At 44.8% G+C, this 21907-nt stretch overlaps 2 protein-coding genes across 3 annotated transcripts in view; one reads left to right on the top strand and one right to left on the bottom strand.

Annotated features, from left to right (window-relative positions):
- The window catches only part of EIF2AK3 (eukaryotic translation initiation factor 2 alpha kinase 3), a 36570-nt gene extending 22393 nt beyond the window's left edge, over positions 1–14177 (top strand). The window contains exons 10-17 of one of the 2 annotated variants that reach the window (XM_035134680.2): positions 884–993; positions 2000–2122; positions 2494–2643; positions 6200–6974; positions 9331–9498; positions 10576–10677; positions 12271–12333; positions 13412–14177. In XM_035134680.2, the coding sequence (XP_034990571.2) occupies positions 884–993; positions 2000–2122; positions 2494–2643; positions 6200–6974; positions 9331–9498; positions 10576–10677; positions 12271–12333; positions 13412–13576 (1656 nt within the window). In that variant the 3' untranslated portion in view covers positions 13577–14177. Of the gene's footprint in view, positions 1–880; positions 994–1999; positions 2123–2493; positions 2644–6199; positions 6975–9330; positions 9499–10575; positions 10678–12270; positions 12334–13411 lie in introns of both variants that reach the window. The other variant, XM_035134679.2, reaches the window with a different exon arrangement.
- A 1337-nt stretch (positions 14178–15514) lies between these two features.
- On the bottom strand, positions 15515–20452 carry LOC118094558 (octopamine receptor-like). The gene is made up of 3 exons (XM_035135076.1): positions 20412–20452; positions 18733–18909; positions 15515–16178 (listed from the first exon to the last, which is right to left on the bottom strand). The coding sequence occupies exons 1-3, from the start codon at positions 20450–20452 to the stop codon at positions 15515–15517; spliced, it is 882 nt and encodes a 293-aa protein (XP_034990967.1).
- Positions 20453–21907: the final 1455 nt, after the last annotated feature.

Here is a 21907-nt window from a genome sequence, read left to right as displayed (position 1 = left end):
TTCTAGATGCAGTGAACTTTTTATCTTCCTCTTTTCTAATTATCCGACAAATGGTTGTATAGCATCTAGAGTCTGAGGCAGTTTGTAAATGATGGGACCCAGGTGGCACTGTGGGTTAAACCACTGAGCCTAGGGCTTGCTGATCAGAAGGTCGGCGGTTCGAATCCCCGCCACAGGGTGAGCTCCTGTTGCTCGGTCCCAGCTCCTGCCAACCTAGCAGTTCGAAAGCACGTCAAAATGCAAGTAGATAAATAGGAACCGCTACAGCGGGAAGGTAAATGGCGTTTCCGTGTGCTGCTCTGGTTCGCCAGAAGCGGCTTTGTCATGCTGGCCACATGACCTGGAAGCTGCACGCCGGCTCCCTCGGCCAATAACGCGAGATGAGCGCGCAACCCCAGAGTCGGTCACGACTGGACCTAATGGTCAGGGGTCCCTTTACCTTTATAAATGATGTAATGTCATTCCAGGCATGAAGCACATGGCAATGTGCAGTTACGATTCCCCGAGATTGTGAAAGATGATACCACTCCCTCAGTGCCTGTCCCATCTTGCAGCTTAGTTACTTTTAATTATTTCAAGGCTTTCAAGGCTTCAACAGTCCTCTGCTGTGTCACTCCGGAGTGGAAAAAGCTCATCTAGTCTTAGAAGGGTGTGGGAAAATGATGTTGGCAAACTATTGCTCTGTCTGTCCTCAAAGCAACTCCCTGCCATGTCATGCAGGGAGTTACTAAAAACACCCTCCGAATGTTAGCTTCTGAAAATCATGTCCTTTCTCTCTCCCCTCCCCCAATTTTTTTTGTGTTAAATTTTGTCCTTCCATCCTTGTCAATAAAGTTAGTATTGAGCTGCCTCAGTTATAAACAATCTGTTCCTCTCTCAGCAGCGGAAGGAGTCTGAAACTCAGTGTCAGACCGACAGTAAATATGAACCTGCTGTTGGACAGGCTAAAGATAACAGCTGGGGTGACTTTCAGAACTCTGGATATGTGTCAAGGTAAAAGCAATTACTTTTCTACCCCTCTCTTCCGTGCGCCGTTCAGAGTGTAACGGACTTGCGTTCTTTCCGAGTCCCTCTTTCCAAAAGCAGTTCTCCAGAAAACTCAACAAGCCATCCCTCAAACTCAGGGGAGCTTTTAAAGGAGCCTCCTACGGAGCACAAGGTACAGTTTTGAAGAGGAAATAAGTGGGGAAAGTGTATGTTGTATGCCTCTCTGCTGTCGTGGCTCTGAAACGTGGGGTGGGTGCTGTTGGAGGCTTACTTACTTAAGAGAGGCCATTTGCATGAAAAGGGTTTCCTTAAATAAATAAATAAAATGCTCTCGTTGCCAGAAGGTGTTACATTGGAGTACAATGTGGTAGGTTGTAGCTCAGTGATAAGAGCACATGCATTGTGTGCAGAAGGTCCCAGATTCAATCCCTGGTATCTCCAGTTAGGGCTGGGGAGGACTCCTGTATGAAACCCTGGAGAGGTTCTCTGAGTCATTGTCGGCAGGTAAAGGTAAAGGACCCCTGGACGGTTAAGTCCAGTCAGATGTGACTGCCGTATGGGGTGCGGCGCTCATCTCCCTTCAACAGTACCCAGCTGGACATACTAATGGTCTGATACGTTGTAAGGGATCTTCCTATATTTTAAGAGGAATATTTGTCTGAATGTACTTAAGCCACTGTTGTGTGGAAAAGTAAACCAAAATACGTCTCTAGTACAGTGATACCTCTACGTACGGCCGCGATCCGTTCCGGGGTGCCATTTGCACCCCAAAAAGTCCATTAAGTAGAGCGCTGCTTCTGTGCGTGACACGAAGCGCGCAGATAGCTCCTGCGCATGCGCGAAGCGGCGAACCTGGAAGTAAACATTTCCAGGTTTGTTGCGTTCGTAACCTGAAAAACCGCAACATGAAGCAAACGCAACTCGAGGTATGTCTGTATTTTAGATGAACTGCTAATCATCATCATCATAATCAGATCTTAACCATAAGCATGTTTATTTATTTCTTTTGCAGATATCTAACCGACTTTGAGCCAATTCAGTGTCTAGGCCGTGGAGGATTTGGAGTAGTGTTTGAAGCCAGAAATAAAGTGGATGACTGCAACTACGCTATTAAAAGAATTCGTCTTCCAAATAGGTGAGTAAATGTCTTTTATTTCCTAGTTTATGTGATGCATCTCTAGGTGGCACTGTGGTCCACATGACAGTCCTACTTGGTCTCATCCTAGGACATGTCTTGCATACCAAAAGAGTTCCCAGGGCATTGTCGAACATTTTCTTAGGTACTTTTTCTCATCCCAACAAAGCAGAAAAAGCTGTGTTGTTAATAAGTTGCCGCACTTACCTGTTGATTACAAAGTGGTGCCCACACACCAGAGCATGAAACTCAAAGCAGAATTTTGTCTTTTATAAATTAAAATAACCATGACAGTTAAAAGTTGTCCCGGTTCATCTCCCACAGAGAACTGACTTCTTCTTTCTTTTACATTACGACTCTCTCAATTTCAGGGAATTGGCTCGTGAGAAGGTGATGCGTGAAGTAAAAGCATTAGCAAAACTTGAACACCCTTGTATTGTTCGGTATTTCAATGCATGGCTGGAAGCGCCACCTGAAAGCTGGCAGGAAAGAATGGACAAACTGTGGCTAAAAGATGAAAGGTATCACTTTCAGTTCCTGGAAAGTCTCGGGAAAGTATTATACTGTACTTCCCTGAACTGCAAGAAATGAGAAAGCTATATATTTCTGCACTGTAACTTCTGGTTTGTATAAAAATTGTGCATTGTTCCATGAGTCCTTGTTTAGCTGTCTCTATGTACTGGATTTGTTTCACACTAGCTTTTAAAACAGGCATCCCCAAACTTCGGCCCTCCAGATGTTTTGGACTACAATTCCCATCTTCCCTGACCACTGGTCCTGTTAGCTCGGGATCATGGGAGTTGTAGGCCAAAACATCTGGAGGGCCGCAGTTTGGGGGTGCCTGCTTTAAAATATAACATGCATGTACTTGGACAGCCTCTCGGCTGGCTCATCTTACTGCTTTGTTTCAAAACCTCTGTTTTTTCTTTATGGTCCTTATGCAAGTACACATACAGGATCTGCATCTGCACAGGAAACAGGACATGGCCTCAGGCAAATGATTTAGCCCCCCTGTAGAAGCTAAGCAGGCTTGGGTCTGCTTATAGCTAGTTCCTGGGTGGGAGGTTTACCTGAGAACCCCCACTTTGAAATCCACGATGGAAGAAAAGTGAGATGTTAATACAATAATCAGACACTTCTAGAGCTTAAAAAGGTGGGAGAAAGTACACCCCCCTCCCTTTAAGAGAAGTTTCGGAGGAGCATCGCGGAGAATTTTCTCTTGAGCTTTTGTGGGCTTTCCCCCCCGGTAGTTATTTCTTAGCCTTCAGTAGCCATGAGAACTGCCTGGCCTTGAATGTACTATGACACCTTTTAAAACTCTCATTGCTGTGTGATGGAAGGTCCTCCATCCCCAGGAACAACATGCCTTTCTTCTTGGGAGAGGAGCAGAAGGTGGTATTGTGCATTTTCTGCCTCAAGTTTACTAAGCAGGCTTGATGAAATAGTGCCCCGCACTTTAGAGCTGCTTTGTGGAAATGGGCTTTAAAAACCTGCAATGTGCTGTTTGCCAACAATCTGCTGGCTTTTGGACAGCGATTGTCTCCTGACCCTGATGCTGGCATTTCTGCTTTCTGAGGTTTGAGGACTTCCGGGTTCTGAGACTTCTTCAGCACAGCCTGCATCCTCAAATGGGAATTTTATCTGCATCATTGACCCTTGTAAGCTCCGTGCATTGTTTGGGCTTGAAGGAATATTGTAAAAAAAACTATGTAGTCAAAGCCTGGACTTAGCTGTGACCTAGACAACTGACAGTGGCTTGGACACTGACTCAGAGGGAGAGGGGCAAGCTGAGTCAGTTGCACAACCCACTAACACACTATCTGAGCCCGAGCGCAGATGGAATGACAAGAAGAACATTGAATGAATGTCAAATGAAGTGATGATTAATAAAGAGAAGACAGGAAAAATATTTAAGACATGCCTGCATTGGGCATCATGCCTCTGAATGTAGGAGAATATACTCCTTCTTGCACTAAGAGCATTTTTTGCTTCCTTGGTTACCGGGACTTTGGATCCATGTATCTCAAAGTGCTCCAAAGCTACCGAGTAGCATCATCTGCACATAGGTAAAGGTAAAGGGACCCCTGACCATTAGGTCCAGTCGTGACCGACTCTGGGGTTGCGCGCTCATCTCGCATTATTGGCCGAGGGAGCCAGCGTACAGCTTCCAGGTCATGTGGCCAGCATGACAAAGCCGCTTCTGGCAAACCAGAGCAGCACATGGAAACGCCGTTTACCTTCCCGCTGTAGCGGTACCTATTTATCTACTTGCACTTCGCCGTGCTTTTGAACTGCTAGGTTGGCAGGAGCTGAGACCAAGTAACGGGAGCTCACCCCGTCACAGGGATTCGAACCGCCGACCTTCTGATCAGCAAGCCCTAGGCTCAGTGGTTTAACCCACAGCGCCACCTGGGTCCCATCATCTGGACATAACAAGAAGTATATAAAAAAAGCTAGTATCTTTGGCCTACCAAAACATTGCATGTCAACTCATGGTGCTCATTTGCACCTGGGCTACTACTTCTTTGTTCAGTGGAAGCTTTCAGTCCTTATTTAAACTCGGACTATGGTACTTTTGAACCTTGTGGAAGCTAGGTACTCAGAAATCACATATAGCTGCACAGGATGCATTGCCTTTCATTATCCCTGTTGATTTTGGAACATGCCCTGGACCTGGCTGTCTCCTCCCTGCCTCTTCACTTTTCTACTTATTGCTGTTCAGTTGATTACTTCTCAGTCTGGTCTCATCCCTTAAGTATTTTCTGAAATTATTCTGTAACTTCCATTCTCCTTCCCGTGTGCCCATCCCTTTACGGAGCTTGGACTTAACTTACAGCTGCCTGTTTTAGCCTATGGCTACCTGTGAACTGCAGTTATGTCTCACAAAACCACTTTTTTGGTTGCTATCATTTTGGCAGAATGTTGCAGGCTCTTTGCTCAAGTGCAACTGGGCATCACTTTTTGAATCGTTCTTCTCTGATGCTAAGAATGAATGTGGAGTGGACATTCCACACTTTGGACGTTCAAACATTTGGCAAGACAGCACCCTTTTGGTCCATTCTATATGCATGTGTTTGGAATGGTGGTCCCTGTAGTGTTTTCAGCTGATTAGTATTCACTTACCACCAGCAAGCTACTCTCCCATATGTGTGCCTGTAAGAAACTTCAAACAAGGCAAGACAGGTTGCTTACTTGCCAGGAAGATTCCTTGACTGTCTTCTGTTCAGTTACTCCTTCCCCCTGCAGGCTCTCTTTTTCAGTTGGTCTTCACACTCCAGAAGTGGGTACTCAAGAATGGGAAGGCACTCACTTGCCCATCAAGGCACAGGCGTAATGTAGTGAACTTCTTTCTCTAGGGGAAGGGTAACAATCTCCCACCATTTTTAGCTTTAGATGATTCCAAGATGCTACTCTGTGGAGGTGCAATTTCTGTATGTGTACCTTTGCAGAAGGCCACTTGAAGAATGTGCGTTACAGGTAAGTAACCTTATTTCCAATAGTTTTGGGAAGAAAGTGAATACAGGACACTGTAGACTTAGGAAAGGCTCACGAGGAATTGACTTCCAGGGGGAACCTAGAACAGATTGATGGCCAGGGGTAAGCAAACATGGGCTACCTCAAATTAGTTTTTGCATAAGGTAAGTTAAAAATTCGATTATATTGCTTGTTAAAGAATTACCTGCCCTAGATTCTTTAATAGGGGGAGATTAGAAAAGGGGCGAGGATGAAACCTGATACTGTGTCCTGCCCAATCAGTGATGTGCTTTTCCGGAACATTTGGTGGTAGGAGTGCTACCTTACAGGAGAGTATCCAAAGCGTTCAGAGGGACATTCCTTGTTACACTGTCCATAGGTAAAAAAGGTAAAACACTGATGGTTGAAAAAACAATGGCAAAAAAATACTTGATGGTGGTTCCCAGTAGGTGGTGACAGTTTTCTTTATGTTAGTTTAACTTGCTTATACTTCTATTTTGAGAAAGAAAACCCAAAGCTATGCTGATACTGTTCTTGAGGTAATGCATTTTTAAATGACCAAAAGTTTTGTAATGTTCTGTTCTCCTTTTTTTTTAAATTAAGTACTGATTGGCCACTCAGTTCTCCCAGCCCAATGGAAGTGCCATCATTTAAAATTAGAACTGAGCCATTCTCTGCAAAGGAACACATTGAAGTTATTACTACATCTGTAGAAAGGAAGACCTTGCTTTCTGTTGGGATACCTTGTGGCCAATCGGATTCATCAGAGAGCCAGTTCTCCCCTTTGGAATTCTCTGCCATTGATAACGGAGACCTGAGCCAGTTGGCAGATCCTGTGTCAAACATGCAAGACAGCTTCCTTGCCGACTGTGATATGGAGGGTAGTACTGTTGATGAAAATGATCCTGGACACTCCTTTGAACTTTGTCTTCCAGCCATGCCAACAGTGAGAGTGAGGGAGAGGACCTCTTCGTCTATTGTCTTTGAAGACTCCGGTTGTGATAATACTTCTAGTAAAGAAAGTGACAAGGATGACTCACTTGACAATAGCCACTGTGAGGATAAAGCAACAAACACAAAAGGATCCAGTAATAGGAAGTCATCTTCAGCAAGCCCTTTGTCTGTTTCTCCACCAAGACCAACGACCTTAAGTTTAGACTTCTCTAAGAACTCTGCACAAAAAGCCGTGCCTACCACTCCAAAAGTGTACCTTTACATTCAGATGCAGCTCTGTAGGAAAGAAAACCTCAAAGACTGGATGAACAGAAGATGTACGATAGAGGAGAGAGACAGGACAGATTGCCTGCTGATCTTTCTACAGATAGCGGAAGCTGTTCAGTTTCTGCATGGGAAAGGGTTAATGCATCGGGACCTCAAGGTTTGTACCAAAAAACAACACCATGACTATAAACTTTCAGTTCCTTAGCACAAGCTAGTTAGGAGTCTGCATGTGCATGCTTGGGAACCCTATGAATTGTGTTCATTGCTCTTTGCCCTTTAAGGTAAAGGTAAAGGGACCCCTGACCATTAGGTCCAGTCGTGACCGACTCTGGGGTTGCACACTCATCTCGCATTATTGGCCGAGGGAGCCGGCGTATAGCTTCCAGGTCATGTGGCCAGCATGACAAAGCCGCTTCTGGCAAACCAGAGCAGCACGTGGAAACGCCGTTTACCTTCCCGCTATAGCGGTTGCTATTTATCTACTTGCATTTTGATGTGCTTTCGAACAGCTAGGTTGGCAGGAGCTGGGACCGAGCAACGGGAGCTCACCCCGTCACAGGGATTCGAACTGCCGACCTTCTGATCAGCAAGCCCTAGGCTCAGTGGTTTAGCCCACAGCGCCACCTCAAATGAGGGATTAGTGTGGCTGACCCAGAGTCCAAACTGGGAACCGTAACACAATGCTCCCACAGTAGTTGCTGCATCTTCCTTGTGCAACTTCACTCCGTTTGATTTAAGATACAGCTTTACAAGGAACTGCTGTTCTGACATGACGTTAAGAAACCATTGTTCTCTTTGAAATGTGCTTGATAGGATCTTAAGCAGTTGGTTACATCAATTCAGATTTCTTTCTCCATATGATTATTTCTTCTTGTGCATTCTACCGGTACCTGCGTCAGAGCATCCTTCCTGTTCATTAGTTGTAGATGCGTGTTACACATGCAGATTAAGCTTTCAGTTGTTCCCCTTTGATATCTTCACATGCCCCTTCATCCTCTAGCATGTCTATAAACTGAAAAGAATCTGAGAAGGCGTATTTTCGAGGCAGTCTGATTTAAGAGGGAGCTTAGTCAAATTCAGAGTCGACGCATCCAATGCATGCCTTTACTTGGTGGGCCTTCTCTGAGTAGAACTAAGTTGACTATAATCCCAAAACTTGTAATAACAGGTTCCCCATTTTACTGGGCACTAGAGTATTTATTTCTGGGAATGGCATATGCACTTACTAAGGCCTTAATCTAGTACTTGGGGAAAATATTAAGAATGTGTAAGGGTGATGATGAGTTCACCATGTTCTTGGTTTCTGTCCATTCGTCATGTACCCACTGCAGCAGATGGCATTCAGGTGTCAGAAAGCAAACCAAGGCAAAACACTTCTACCAAAAACACTGCAGCTTAAGAGGGAGCAGCGGTGATCATCCAATCACTCTCCAGTTGAGAGCCTTGTTGATTCCTTTGGTTTCTGCAGCCTTTCCTGTTGCCTCCAAGGAACATTGCCCTCCACTGAAGAGACGGCTATGCCATCTCAAAGGGATCAGCAATGGCTTTGGCAACTCGGATAACTTTCCCCCTGATCTCCCCCATGCTGCCCCCAGCTGCAGTGGCAGCTTCTTCATGTGAACCACCTTGGGGGTTGACATAATGCAGAAAGGTGGCGGATATGCTTTCAAAAGAGAAGGGAAAGTTCCTTCGAGGGATTGGTTGCACTTATGTGAGCTTTAGCGCAGGAACAGTCTGGCCTATGAAACCAAGGAGTTTCAGTCACAGAGCAAACGGCAATCAGGAGGAAGAGGGAGAAATGTGTGTGCTTCTCACATCACTTCCCCATCAAAATACTATCCTTTAGCATAATGCTGCCACTGTGGGACATTCTGCTTCTGTTTTACACCTGTAAAGTGTGCCACCACCATAGCTGCCAAGTTTCCCATACTCCCCGGGAAATCCCCGTTTTTCCAGCTGTTCCTAGCTGAAAAAACGGATTCCCCCCCCCCCGGTTTATTCTGGTGCGGTGGCCATTTTGGAACTGGGCGGAGCATGCTCAGAAGCGACTTTTGATGCTACTCTGCCCAGTTCCAAAATGGCTGCAGTGCGACTTCTGGCGCGGCGGCCATTTTGGAACTGGGCAAAGCAGCATCAAAAGTCACTTCTGAGCATGCTCCGCCCAGTTCCAAAATGGCGGCAGCGCTACTTCCGGTCTGCTACTTCCGCCCGGTCCCTTTTTTCTCTGACAGCAACTTGGCAGGTATGGCCACCACTCCTTCTATTTTATTTTGAAGCTGTTGTCCAGCAACAAAGTCAACAGAATCTTCAGGAAGGCTTTCAGATCATCACATGTGTGTTTTACATTTTGGGTAAACAAAGGCTATCTTCCACAAATGTTGTAGGGCTCAGCAAATTAGGAAAATGTATTGACACAATTGAACAGGACCTACTAGATGTGGACAGTAAGCTAGGTCTTGCTTAATATATTGACTCGGTCCTCCGCGTGCTTACTGGATCTGTTTTTCTCCCAGCCCTCCAACATATTTTTCACAATGGATGACATAGTAAAAGTTGGGGATTTCGGGCTCGTGACTGAAATGGACCAAGACGAAGAAGACAACTCTGTTCTAACACCAATGCCAGCTTATGACAGGCACACGGGGCAAGTTGGGACCAAGCTCTACATGAGCCCAGAACAGGTGCGCTCTATGCCTTGGTTTTAATCAGCAGAGATAAATGCCACTTGAATTTTTAAAATAGATGCTAGAGCAGCTTATTGGCTGTAAATATGAACTGTGAACCAGTTCGTTTTTAAAAAATCTTGTCTTGGGTACAAGCTGACTAAGTGACATTGGACAAACCACTCTTTTCCCCCCAGTCTCAGCACTCCTCTACAGTGTGGGAATAGGGACCTCTAGGTATAAGGAGGTCTATAAATTCAATAATAATAATAAATATTTCTGATCCATGTTACAAGGTTGTAGTGAGGATTGCTGAGAGAGTGTGTGGTGTGTGTGCAACTTTTTCAGGCTTTAAATATTACATATGCCTTTCATTACATTCATTGGCGGCTGGTTTTTGAAAATTCTGTGCACTGGAGAATCATATAACTTCAACTTTTTGTAGATGTAGAATGATGTTTTAAAATATTTCTGGGTGTCATTACGTGTTTTCAGACAGTTGTTTAGTCATGTCCGACTCTTCGTGACCCCATGGACCACAGCACGCCAGGCACTCCTGTCTTCCACTGTCTCCCGCAGTTTGGTCAGACTCATGTTCATAGCTTCGAGAACACTGTCCAACCATCTCATCCTCTGTCGTCCCCTTCTCCTTATACCCCTGAACATCCCTATACCTACCTCTTCTCAGTTGGTGCCACTTGGTTACAGTTTATTGGAGGGACGGGTTACTGTTGTGAATAACATTTTATTCGAAAATACACACCATTTATGGGTTGGTGTATATGTGTGAAGGGGTTTCCCACATTCCTCAATTTTGTGGCAGGTATTAGTTGGCAGCTATTATGAAGTAGATTTTTGAGTTACAGGCATAGTAAGTCTGTACCATTTTCAGGCTCTTCAAGTAATTGTGGTGTCTTACAATGAAATTATTATCCATTAACGTTGATTAAAACCAGATAAAAATGATTAGATCTTGGCTGCTACACAGTTCGCTCCAGTATTTTGTTGGGTTTGGGCAGAGGAATAATTGTGGCCTATATGAGTTCAAAAGATCCAGTTGATTGACCATCACTTTTTTTATCTTGAATTCTCTAGGTCTATGGAAACGCTTATTCACACAAAGTGGATATATTTTCTTTGGGACTGATCTTATTTGAGCTCCTTTACCCTTTCAGCACTCAAATGGAGAGAGTCAGGGTAGGTACCTCCTGCTAGAAGCTATCCTTCTCGCTTCCCAGTGAGAAAGTAGATTTTAGCTTAGCAATAAGATAAAGGTTGGGTGTGCAGAATACTACAGAATCATTGGCATGGAGTTGTGGGTTTATAATATCGCTGGAGAAGCAAACGAAATACAGCTCGGGTGTTCAGGAGACACCGTAGCCAGGGACACCCGTAAAAGTATGTTGCCATGTAGATTGTAGACTACGCCAAGTGCTCAAACTGAGCCCAAGCTGGGGCTGGTTTTCATATCAGTTTTTTGTATGCTAAGACTTGCACACTTTTGAAAGCTTGTACAATATAAAGGGAATGATGGTTGCAATACCTATTTTGGGAAGCTTTCTTGCATCAGAAGCAAGATGTGACTTTTCATAATTTTCCTCACGGTGCATTTTAAATGCTTATGTGTAATGATATCTCCACCATCACCACCCCAAAATAAGGAGCATAACAATGGGCCTTTGCTCTGGTAATTGCTGGTCTTGATTTTGTAAATTCTTCTTTTTAAAATATGTTTGCCCACTAAAGGGAAACCCCAAATGTTACATATAAAAGGGATACGAGCTTCCATGGAATCTGAAGTGTGTACTATACCCAAAAGCATTAAATTGGTGGGTGGGGGTGGGGAGAGACTGGATCCACCTTCATTAAGAGTCTGGATCCCCCCCTTCATTAAACAGCTCTTCTGGGCTGGCCATCCATAGAATCATAGAATTGTAGAGTTGGGGGCACCCCAGGGCTCATCTGGTCCAACCCCTTATAATGCAGGAATCTGAACTACAGCATCCATGGCAGCTATTGACGGTCAAATGAACTGCAAAGTGTGGTGCCACCTTACTTTTTTGTGTATCTAGGAAGACATAAAATAACTGGAGTATTTTAACACAACTATGCAGATAGAAATGTTCATGATTTCTATAATTTCTCCATACTGTGAAATATTTGCTATTTCAGTAGCAGGGCAGACCCTTTTGCACACAGAATTACAAAATTCCAACTGACAGGCCCTACTCTGATGGTTTTCAATCTAAAACTTAGTGTGTGATGGGATAAATAACAGAGGTGCTATATTATTATTATTATTATTATTATTATTATTATTATTATTATTATTATTATTATTATTATTTATACCCTACCCACCTGGCTGGGCCTCCCCAGCCACTCTGGGTGGCTCCCAACAGGGTATTAAAAACACAATAAAACATCAAACATTAAAAACTTCAGGTGTCTTCTAAAAAGTCAGATAGTTGTTTATTTTCTTGACATCTGATGGGAGGGCATTCCACAGGGCTGGCGCCACTACCGAGAAGGCCCTCTGCCTGGTTCCCTGTAACCTCACTTCTCGCAGTAAGGGAACTGCCAGAAGGCCCTCGGCGCTGCTAGAAATGCGGGGCAGCTTACATAGTTTAGGATCTGCGTGATTCTGTGCACTGTGGAAAATGTGATTTCTGCTTTTGTTATCTAAAGAAGTACAGTTCAGGGCTTAAAGATAAAGCAAGTGTATGGCTTGTAAAGAACATTGTTTCAAATGACAATACAAAGGCTTTAAAAAAAAATTCTTGTTAACAGACATTGAGCGAAGTAAGGAACTTGACTTTCCCTCCACTTTTCATTCAGAAATATCCACAGGAGGTAAGTTTTAATATAACTTTGGTCCGGTCGTGTAGTTTATTTTCAAGCTTTGCTTGGGTTATAGTTTTAAGCTGTGGAATTTTTTTCCCCTTGGGGGATAACATTTTAACAAGCTGAAAGAAATAATGGCGGTGCATAACTTCATTAGAAAATTCACATGCCTTATTGTGATTTCAAAGAGGAACGATTTTTATCATGACGCCAATTGATGTTAATGAAAGAAGTCCATAAGATAATTAATATTGAAAGGGATTCCATTGCATCTTATTTGTGATTCATTTCTGGTTTATGCTTGCTCTCCTAATGCTAGTACTGTGTGTCGTGAAATCGTTTATTTAAGACTGGCACCACATTAAAAGGAATGTATTTTGCCCGCCCTTTTATTTGCTATGCACAAGCAATCCAGTCATTTTAATTACCCATTAAGTATTCCCAGTCACATGCTTATGTAGTCCAAACTGCACCAGCCACACACAAGAGAGGAATTCTCAGTAGACTCAGGTTGACCTTAAGGTACAAAACTTCTGTAGGAAAAAGGCAAGTGGACATAAAATAAAATAAAATATGTTTAAATGCTGCCTATAGAAATAAGTGGAGAAATCCACGATATTAATTTAACATGGGCTAGGCACCACTGTGTCCACACAACACCCAAATAACCCAAAAGTTAGAAGCATCAACTCTCCTTAATATTAATTAAATCAGTTTGTGTGGGTTCCACAAGCAGTTTTCTATCAAGTTTTCTATCTTAGCTTCAGAGATAGAAATATCAGATACCATTCTGTTGGGCAAAAACTTAAGTTAATTATAATTCATTTCATTGAGAAAATTCTTCCTTTTAAAAAAATCTCGTATTAAGAGTTTTGCAAAGGAAAAAAGGAGTCTTAGTACCTCTAAGAGAAGTAAGTAATAAGTAAAATATGTATTTAATCGCTGGAGTTTGAAAATAAAAGATTGGGGTTACAATGAGCCCAAATGGCTTCTCAAATGCAGTGCAGAGAGTCTCTGCATTTCTTTTGTAGTCGGGAGGCAGACTAGAGCCTGAAATCTCACAGATTTTCCCTATTTTTCCATTTAGTACGCAATGGTAAAGCACATGCTGTCTCCCAGTCCCACGGAAAGACCAGAGGCTGCAGACATCATCGAAAACCCTTTATTTGAAGACCTCGAGTTCCCAGCAACACCAGTGCTCAGGCAAAGATCACGGACAATGAGTACATCCGGAATGAAGCATTCAAGATAGCGGAGTAAACGAGATGGCACAATTATTATGAGCACACTGGACAGATCTCAGAGTGGTCACCCGGCAGGATAATCCAGCGTCGAGCAATGTCACTGGAATATTCCTGCTCAGAGCTTTATTTTCTCATTTCAGTTTTATGCACAAAATTATCATGGGATGAAGCTAATAGTTTCTGTTTTGCGCTTTTCAGATGACTTTCACACCATAACTTGGCCTACCTTAGCTGCGATACACCCTTTGGTGTTTGGATTGTGTTAATATTTTCTAGGGAATTTGGAAAGGATGCCTGTGATGTAAATAGAATTAAATTCTGTATTTTTATAGAACCAAGTGGTCTCTCTAACTCTGATATCTAGGTCCTGATTACATTCATTTAAGACATGAAGACCTTTAAAACAAGCTTAAAATATAAAAAAACCTCTATATTTTGTCCCTGGAGGATAAAGTAATAATAGTTTTACTATTGGTAGCCAGTTCTAGAGCAAATTGTGATTTGTTTCTACACAGTAGAAGTTATTGAAAAGTGTTTAGATGAAGATGGAAGAAGATTTAGTAATAAAAAATCTGGTTGAACCTGGGTTCGAATTACAACAATAACAAATTAAGCATTTATTCATATTTTTTTTGTATTTCCTGGATGTCTCATCCACTGTAACCTTGCAGGCTCGTAGTAATCATTCTGACACATTTCTTTACTAGGATGTTATTGCTTAATAACACCCTTTTCTCACTGTAAATATGTTAATTTTTATTTATAAAATGGCAAGATCAATCCATTTGGGTTGGTGGTGTACAGTATGCACTTGGAACAATTGTTAGGTGCATTTAATTACTGTGACTTCTTTCAAGTCTGATTTAATAAAGCCTTTTTTTATTTAGATGCAGTTGTTTCCCCCCCCCCTTAAATAATAACCAGTGTAACTCCTTTTGCCGTTTTCCATTGGCTGCGATCCAAAGAGCCATGCATCTTTGCCAAATATTTCTCTGTCTCACAGATGAATCGCATCCATCACATTGTACCTAACTCTGGAGGGTTACCCAAGCCATACCTACCTCTTTTTTGCAGGCTGCAATAGGAAGAAGAACTGAAAACATTCCCGTAGCACACATGACCTTTTGGATCCTAGACAGGATATTCTGATTTCTGCTGCCATTTACGAAGTATAATGCAAGTTATGTGGTCTCTGCTGAACGCCCACCATGCCTACTAAGACCAGGGGGTTGACCAGAAAGGTCTTGATTTTTGTGGTTAATCCTAGACCAGGCACCCCCAAACTTCAGCCCTCCAGATGTTTTGGACTACAATTCCCATCATCCCTGATCACTGGTCCTGTTAGCTAGGGATCATGGGAGTTGTAGGCCAAAACATCTGGAGGGCCGCAGTTTGGGGATGCCTGTCCTAGACCATCGATTCTCAAAGTTTACTGCAGTTGTCCCTTTAGAGGTTTAAGAAGGACACTAGCGAGGAACAAGAACAGACAAAAAGGAATATCAACTCTACCTAGCCATTGATTCAAGTGGTTATTCAAGCTGGAGACAGCATCAGAAATAGCGGCGGAGAAACCGAGCCAAAGGGAATAACAGTAGTCGTGGCAAATTGCTGTGTCTTATAGAAAGCTAAAACCCAGGCCTGTAGCTTAATGGATCTAACTGGTGCTCTGCTACATTTGGCACTGAAAGGGCTTGAATCCAGCCCCGGCTAGAATAATCAATGGATTCTTTTGTTGGCATATCCTAGCTATTTCCCCTTCACCTGCTGCACAAGAAAAAAACTTCGCCATGCTTTATATTTTGCAATACAAGTTCAGCCCAAAATCCGTTTTATATCTAGGGTTCCCGAACTGGATGGTGAAGGATTCCAGCGACTCTCCTCGTACCTGCATGTGCGAAGACTTGCAAAGGGTGCAGCAGGAGGCGCAACCATCATGTCTGCCCTTGTTATTCAGAGCTGCAGAACACAGATCTTCTTTCCCCTTGAACTCTGGGGTCTTGAGCTGTCTTTGCGAATGTAACTATCGAAACGATGTCCTCACCCGTGCCCACTTGAGACTTGCGCCTGCAGGTCAGCACTTTCTTCAAAGCCCGCTGAAAGTCCCGGTTGAGGAAAGCATAGAGCATTGGGTTGATTGTGGAATTGCAATAGCCCAGCCAGGTGATGATCTTGAAGGTGGCAACAAGGACTTTGCTGGTGGAATTGGCCCCTCGGCTGGCTAGCCATACATTGAAGACAAAATACGGCAGCCAACACAGTATGAAGACGGATATGAGGATGCTGATGGTGCGAGTTGCCTTGTTTTCCAGCTGCAGGCTGTTCTGGCGTTTACTCTGTGGGTGGTAGTGAAGGTCGAGGGTCTGAGAAACGATGCGGGAGGCCTTGAGCCTCGACGCACGGTAGATGAACACATACATACTGCACATGATGGCAAAGGGGATGAAGAAGGCCAGAGCTGAAGCTACAATGGCAAAAGCCCAGTTGGTGACGAAGACGCACTCTCTGCTTGCGTCAAAATCCACGCCGGGTATCTCATTCCAGCCTTTCATGACGGGCAAAAAGGAAATCAGGAAAGAATATATCCAGACAGCGCAGGTCATTATGATGCACCTGTGAATGAAAAGAAAATAATACTCGGGATACCTGCTGCTACATCCCACTGGCTGTAACTGGTGTGCAAATGCTGAAGATGAGCCCATTCTTTTGGACGTGTTGCGGATGGAAAATGAGGAAAGATCAGGATTTTAGATGCATTCTTCTCCAGGATGGCCAAAAAGAAAATGTTGCTTTATTATCATTAGAATACTTGTCATATACAGACTGATTTAGAATGTTCAAGGTTGTTCACATTATCATAGTAAAGTTGTCGCTGCCTTTACTTATCCTATACAAGGCGTCCCGCCACTTATGCAGAGGTCGCGTTCTGGGCCCCTGCGCACATAAGTGAAAATCTCCCCAAGTAGGGTAAAAGGTAAAAGGGACCCCTGACCATTAGGTCCAGTTGTGACTGACTCTGGGGTTGCGGCGCTCATCTCGCATTATTGGCCGAGGGAGACGGCGTACAGCTTCCAGGTCATGTGGCCAGCATGACAAAGCCGCTTCTGGCGAACCAGAGCAGCACACGGAAACGCTGTTTACCTTCCTGCTGTAGCAGTACCTATTTATTTACTTGCACTTCAATGTGCTTTCGAACTGCTAGGTTGGCAGGAGCTGGGACCGAGCAACGGGAGCTCACCCCGTCACAGGGATTCGAACCGCCAACCTTCTGATCAGCAAGCCCTAGGCTCTGTGGTTTAACCCACAGCACTACTTGTGTCCCTTCCCCCAAGTGGGGAGCACCCTCTAAAAGGAGATGACCCCTCCTCCCCCGGAGCTCGAAGAGGACTTCAGGTAGGATGGAGGAATCCCCAAAGAGATGGGAGGAGCACCCTCTAAAAAGCCTCTAAACTCGCATCCCCCCCCCCTGCTTTCCCACCCTCCACATAACACTTATCAACTAGCCTGGAGGCCATCCAGAAAAGTGACTGCTTCTGTCGTGTCACCCCGCACATTGCTTGCTAGACAGGGAAAGCTCAGCAGCGTAAACTAAAGCCCCTCTGCGCCTCCCGCCTCTTTGGGGCTTCCTCCGCCCTCCCTGGAGTCCTCTTCGAGCTCCGGGGGAGGAGGGGTCATCTCCTTGCAAGCCACAAAGACTCTGCAGCTTTCCCACCATTTCCTGGTTTGCATCTATATATTTCCTGCTGCTGCACATATATGCGGTTGGACATGAGTCCATTTTGCGTAAGTATAGCAGAAGGGAGACTGAGGCTTAGCAGTTTGTCTGAAGCTACCTGTTTGTTTCTCGGAAGAGAAAAGATTCGAAGCACAAACTTCTTGGGTTGCAGATCGCTCACTAGCTTTAGGATTCAATTTTTGTAGAAGATCTAATGCAGGCATCCCCAAACTTCGGCCCTCCAGATGTTTTGGACTACAATTCCCATCTTCCCCGACCACTGGTCCTGTTAGCTAGGGATCATGGGAGTTGTAGGCCAAAACATCTGGAGGGCCACAGTTTGAGGGTGCCTGATCTAATGTTTTTGAACCAGTTATGTGATAATGCAGCCTCCTTTTCTCAACCACAGAACCCTTTTAAGATCCCATGGCTGGCCATACAAGCTTCCAGCTGGCAATGAAGGTCAGATATATGCAATTCACTCTCAGACATAAGACTGCACATTATTATTATTATTATTATTATTATTATTATTATTATTATTATTATTATGCATCCCATGAGGAATCCTGAAGCTATTTACAACATCATACATAAAACAGTTACATATATGTATATTTGACGACAGCTTATATTTTGAGGCCAAAATATATTAATGAAATGGCTCTCAGGTTTTCACTTCCTCCCGAGTTACAACCGTGTTTCCCCTTTTTTAAGACACCGTCTTATAACTTCTTTTCCTCAAAAAAACACAGGGTGGCTTACTTTCGGTGGGATGTCTTATTTTTTTTATTACTGGTACGTTTTTTACAGCTCAGGGCACTGGCTCAGGGCGCTGCTGGGCTCTCTTGAGTGCTCGGCACTGCAGCAGCCACCGGTTCCGGGTGGCAGGGCAGCAGGAGTCCTTGGCCGGGCCAGGCGGAGGCCGCTGGCTCAGGCGCTCCGCCCGCCGCTGCTGCAGGGCTCTCCAAGCTCCTTGGCCGGGCCAGGCAAGGAAGAAGCAGTGAGCCCTGCGGTGGCAGCAAGCACGGAAGCGGCAGGGACGACGGTGGATGAGAAGGCGGAGCGCGGGGATGTAGCCAGCAAGGCGGGAGCGCAATCAGCTGTTAAGCGGAGCTCTTGGAGCGCCGCTTCACAGCTGATCGCGCTCCTGCAGTGCCGGCCGCATGGATTTACTCTGCGAGTGGAGGTGCCTGTGGGGGTTGGTTTCCGCGGCGCGGAAGTATGGCTTATTTTCGGGGTATGTCTTATATTTCTCGAATGCTTAAAAGCCCTGCCATGGCTTACTTTATGACTACGTATTTAAAAAGGGGAAACGGGGAAGAGCAACAATGGCATTTTCATTTCTCAATCCTTAAAACCTGCAAATCAGGTTTTGCAACGGAAACTTTGTCCATGTTCCAAAGAGGCTTCGGCAACTCTGCTCCAACAAGGGGAAGAAAACCTACTTGCCTTTGCCGCGACATCCTCTTTGAATAACGATAGGGTGTTACGACAGAGCAGTATCTGTCTAGGCTGATGAAACACAAGGTGACGATGGAAGCCGTGCAGAACATGACGTCAAATGAGATCCAGACTTTGCAGAACTCTTTCCCAAACATCCACATGCCGGTCACTTCATAAACGATGCTGAAAGGAGAGACAAAGAGATGAAGTCAATGGCTGGGGCCGCTTTGCTGTTTTCCTCCCAGCCTTCACATCACAACTTCATCCTATGCAGGGAGAATACCGAACATAGGTCCAATAATAATAATAATTTTTTATTATTCATACCCCGCCCATCTGGTTGGATTTCCCCAGCCACTCTGGGTGGCTCCCAACAAAATATTAAAAACACACTAAAACATCAAACGTTAAAACCTTCCCTAAACAGGGCTGCCTTCAGATGTTTTCTGAAAGTCTGATGATGATAATAATAATAATAATAATAATAATAATAATAGTTTATTATTTATACCCTGCCCATCTGGCTGGGTTCCCCCAGCCACTCTGGGTGGCTTCCAACAAAATATTAAAATACAGAAATCCATCAAACATTAAACAGGGCTTCTCTAAACAGGGCTGCCTTGAGATGCCTTCTAAAGGTCTGGTAATTGTTGTTCTCTTTGACCTCTAGTGGGAGGGCATTCCACAGGGTGGGTGCCACTACCTAGAAGGCCCTCTGCCTGGTTCCCTGTAACTTGGCTTCTCGTAGCGAAGGAACCGCCAGAAGGCCCTCGGCGCTGGACCTCAGTGTCGGGCAGAACGATGGGGGTGGAGACGCTCCTTCAGTTGTTTACAGTTGTACCTTGGATCTTGAACGCCTTAGCTCCCGAATGATCGAAACCCAGATGTGAGTATTCCGGTTTTTGAACAATTTTTGGAAGCTGAACATCCGACGGGGCTTCCGTGGCTTCTGATTGGCTGCAGGAGCTTCCTGCAGGCAATCCGAAGCCACACTTTTGTTTTTGAACGTTTTGGAAGTCAAACGGACTTCTGGAACGGATTCCTTTAGACTTCCAAGGTACGACTGTATTTCCTTGACGTCTGATGGGAGGGCCACTATTGAGGTTGCCACTATCAATGAGAGGGTGCCACTATTGAGAAGGCACTCTGCCTGGTTCCCTGTAGCCTCACTTCTCGCAGGGAGGGAACCGCCAGAAGGCCCTCGGCGCTGGACCTCAGTGTCCAAGCTGAACGATGGTGGAGACGCTCCTTCAGGAATACTAGCATCAGGGCTGTCCAATGGCATTCCTTTTTGTGCCAGTTCTCTCAGCATGCTCTACAATCAGTTAAATATTGAGTTGGGGTTTTTTTTCCAAGACAATGATTTTCAAGCTTTCCATCTCCAGGGAAAACATTCCACCTTGGTTTGTCTGCAAAGAAATGGCTTTCATACTAACTGTGGATTCTGGAACATGGTCAGTGGCACACACAGGAACATGGCCAGATTTTTTGTTGACCTTGTGTGAGCTGGAGGCATTCTAGAAGATGCCCAGCCCTTTCCTGATGCTGTGTGATGGTAAAGTATTTTCAGCTGATTTCTAACCATCTGTTCTTTGCTTTCAGTATCAATGGCACAGGGAATAGCAATGTGCAACTATTTAAACCCCATACCCCAGGAAGCAGCTTACCTTTGTCAGATTTCTTACCTAAATGGCATCACCAGGCAAGCCACAAGAAAATCTGCCATTGCTAAGGACATGATAAACATAGAGGTGACTGTCCGGAGCCTCTTCTCCACCAAGGGGCAGATAAACACCACTGTATTTCCCAAAAGAGTTGCCAAATCTATAAATGTGAGTATCAGTCCGATTGCCACCTGCTGGAATCCAATGCCTGCTTCTGTCTGATTGGTGGCTACTTTTACCAAGGACAAGGTGGCTGAACAGATATTGGATAGTAAAGAGATATTTATATCCATCTCTTCTAGTTGGGCTTAAAGCCAAAGAAACCAAGGACATCGGAGCCAAATCTGTGAAAAGAGGGGGCAGGGGGGACTGTTTAATTCACTAACAGAGGTGATTTGATATATTGAGCAACTTGCTGTTATCTAATCATAGAAAGGGGGACACAGGTGGCGCTGTGGTCTAAACCACTGAGCCTCTTGGGCTTGCCAATTAGAGGGTTGGGGGTTCGAATCCCCACAACTGGGTGAGCTCCCGTTGCTCTGTCCCACCTAGCAGTTCAAAAGCACGCCAAAAAAGCAAGTAGATAAATAGGTGCTGCTGTGGCAGGAAGGTAAACGGCGTTTCCGTGCGCTGCTCTGGTTTCACCAGAAGCAGCTCAGTCATGCTGGCCACATGGCCCGGGAAAACTGTCTGCGGACAAATTTCTGACTCCCTCGGCCTGTAAAGCGAGTTGAGCACTGCAACCCCAGAGTTGTCTGCGACTGAACCTGCCAGGGGTCCTTTACCTTTTTATTCATAGAAATCTATTCATTTGACCAAACTGCAGGAGGCAGTGGAAGACAGGAGTGCCTGGCGTGCTCTGGTCCATGGGGTCACGAAGAGTTAAAGGTAAAGGTAAAGGGACCCCTGACCATTAGGTCCAGTCGTGACCAACTCTGGGGTTGCACGCTCATCTCGCATTATTGGCCGAGGAAGCCGGCGTATAGCTTCCAGGTCATGTGGCCAGCATGACAAAGCCGCTTCTGGCAAACCAGAGCAGCACATGGAAACACCGTTTACCTTCCCGCTGTAGTGGTTCCTATTTATCTACTTGCATTTTGACGTGCTTTCGAACTGCTAGGTTGGCAGGAGCTGGGACCAAGCAACGGGAGCTCACCCCGTCGCGGGGATTCGAACCGCCGACCTTCTGATCAGCAAGCCCTAGGCTCAGTGGTTTAACCACAGCGCCACCTGGGTCCCTGCAACTTCGTTGGTTATTTTGTTTTTTGTATTGCTCTCTGTCACTAATGTAGCCAGCATTAATGTCCCTAATGTCCCTGCAACGAAGAGTTGGACACGACTAAATGACTAAACAACAACAACAACGACATTCATAGTGTGCACAGGACAACGGATGAAATACTTTTGTGGTGAATGAGCCGCTCCATTCATTAGTTAAAGGTGCAAGCTAGCATTTAAAGGTGCCAGCAAAGAAGGCCAAATAAAAGAAGCTTCAAATTACAGCAATCAGTCAACTG

The sequence above is a fragment of the Zootoca vivipara genome, chromosome 13, assembly GCF_963506605.1.
Source record: "Zootoca vivipara chromosome 13, rZooViv1.1, whole genome shotgun sequence".
In the NCBI taxonomy this organism is placed as follows: Eukaryota; Metazoa; Chordata; class Lepidosauria; order Squamata; family Lacertidae; genus Zootoca; species Zootoca vivipara.
Note: the sequence above shows the minus strand (reverse complement) of the source record. Positions and strands in the feature narration are given on the sequence as shown.